This window comes from Carassius auratus, unplaced genomic scaffold, assembly GCF_003368295.1.
Source record: "Carassius auratus strain Wakin unplaced genomic scaffold, ASM336829v1 scaf_tig00021008, whole genome shotgun sequence".
NCBI lineage: Eukaryota > Metazoa > Chordata > Actinopteri > Cypriniformes > Cyprinidae > Carassius > Carassius auratus.
Genome location: NW_020525078.1, coordinates 477,501 through 479,085, shown reverse-complemented (window position 1 = coordinate 479,085; position 1,585 = coordinate 477,501). Strand labels below are relative to the sequence as shown.

The 1,585-nt window shown below is 35.6% G+C and overlaps 1 protein-coding gene across 1 annotated transcript in view; it reads left to right on the top strand.

Moving 5' to 3' along the window:
• Window positions 1-428: 428 nt before the first annotated feature.
• The window catches only part of LOC113076715 (mitochondrial uncoupling protein 2-like), a 7,007-nt gene continuing 5,850 nt past the window's right edge, over window positions 429-1,585 (top strand). The window contains exons 1-2 of the mRNA XM_026249406.1: window positions 429-535; window positions 1,278-1,411. Of these exons, the coding sequence (XP_026105191.1) occupies window positions 1,286-1,411 (126 nt within the window). The 5' untranslated portion in view covers window positions 429-535; window positions 1,278-1,285. The remainder of the gene's footprint in view (window positions 536-1,277; window positions 1,412-1,585) is intronic.

Below are 1,585 nucleotides of genomic sequence, written 5' to 3'. Positions count from 1 at the left end.
GCTGTATTATACAGTTTGCAATGAACAGATACATTCAGTTTAGAGACCAATTCTCACTATTAACTAGATGCTTATAAGCATGCATATTACTAGCACATTTGTTTATTGAGGGAAAACTTTAGTTAATCGTAAATCTGTGTTCCCTAAAGTATTACCACATATATTGGTGCTTGAATATATTGCTTAAAAGTGAATGTTTTTCTATGCAGACTCATCGGGGGGTGATTGTTAAGCATGCATGAGTCATTTATTGCTGCTGTGCATGTTAATGTGCCTGTTACTGACAGCAGCATCTTCAGACGCTTCAGCTTTGTGTTCACTTGTTACCTAACACTTGTTTATCTGGATGTGGGATGTTTTTGCTGGAGGGTGGACTTTGTGTCCTCCAGTAATCTTTCCCAGAGAAACACCTCCCTGAGCACAGGAGGAAAAGCCCTCTTGGATCATGATATATAGAGAAGGACAGAAGTCCTCGTCCCTCCAGAGCTCCAGTCGTCATCCTGTCACTCCATCAGACAGAGCAACCCAATCACAGGTCAGTGAGGCATCCACAATTAACAATAGTATCATGTAAAAAAAAATATATATATATATATATATATATAGGATTTTTTGTTTTTAATTAAATATTTTATAAACTTATTCTTTTTAAAAGAATGTTTGACATTTTCTGAATAAATGATATTATCATGCAATTATAATTTAAAATCATGCACCTTTTTTATATTGTGCAGAATTTATTTTTTCCTGTAGACACAAATAGTATACAAAAATAAGCTGAAATATTTTGATCCTTACTTTGAGAACATTTGCATAAATATTTACACAGTCATTGTCAAAAGCTTTGATTTTTTTTAAACACTTTTGATCAAAAGGCTTCTGCTAACATGCTTGACATTTGTGTTATAGACTATTATAAACTGTGCCTTCCTTATGCAATTATTTTTAATGGAAGAAAAATAGAGCCTGCTGTATGCATTTTATACAACAAGTGTGCAGCTTAATGCAAATGCTTTCAATCATCTCAAAGCATCCCCTGTGCCTCATGCATTTGGCTGATGAAGGTCCAGAAGAGCTCAAGTATATGAGTTTTAATTTGTGACAAGTGTTTTGGTCTCTGTCCTTTCATTTGTATTTTTTATAAAAGTTTTCATGACTATTGGTCATAATAAAGAATGAGTTGGTGTGTCTAAACTTTTGACCTGCAGTGATGTCATGCATTTTATTATAGCAAGCGCTGTAATGCAGTGTGTGTGTGTGTGTGTGTGTGTTTTCAGCTGTCAGTATGGTGGGTCTGAAGCCGTCAGATGTTCCTCCTCCTCTGGGTGTGAAGGTTCTCAGCGCAGGAACCGCCGCATGCATCGCTGATTTAGTCACCTTCCCTCTGGACACCGCGAAAGTGCGACTACAGGTACAGACTTCAGCCTGATCACTGAACAACCCACAACTCCAAATAGGATGTGTTTGCATGGTTTACGGCTTGATTATTGTCAATGTATTGTCAATGTTTTTTTTAAATGAATGAAGGAGACAAAAATTTTGTTTTCTATTATGCATATAATTGTTTAAAATTCTATAAATATAT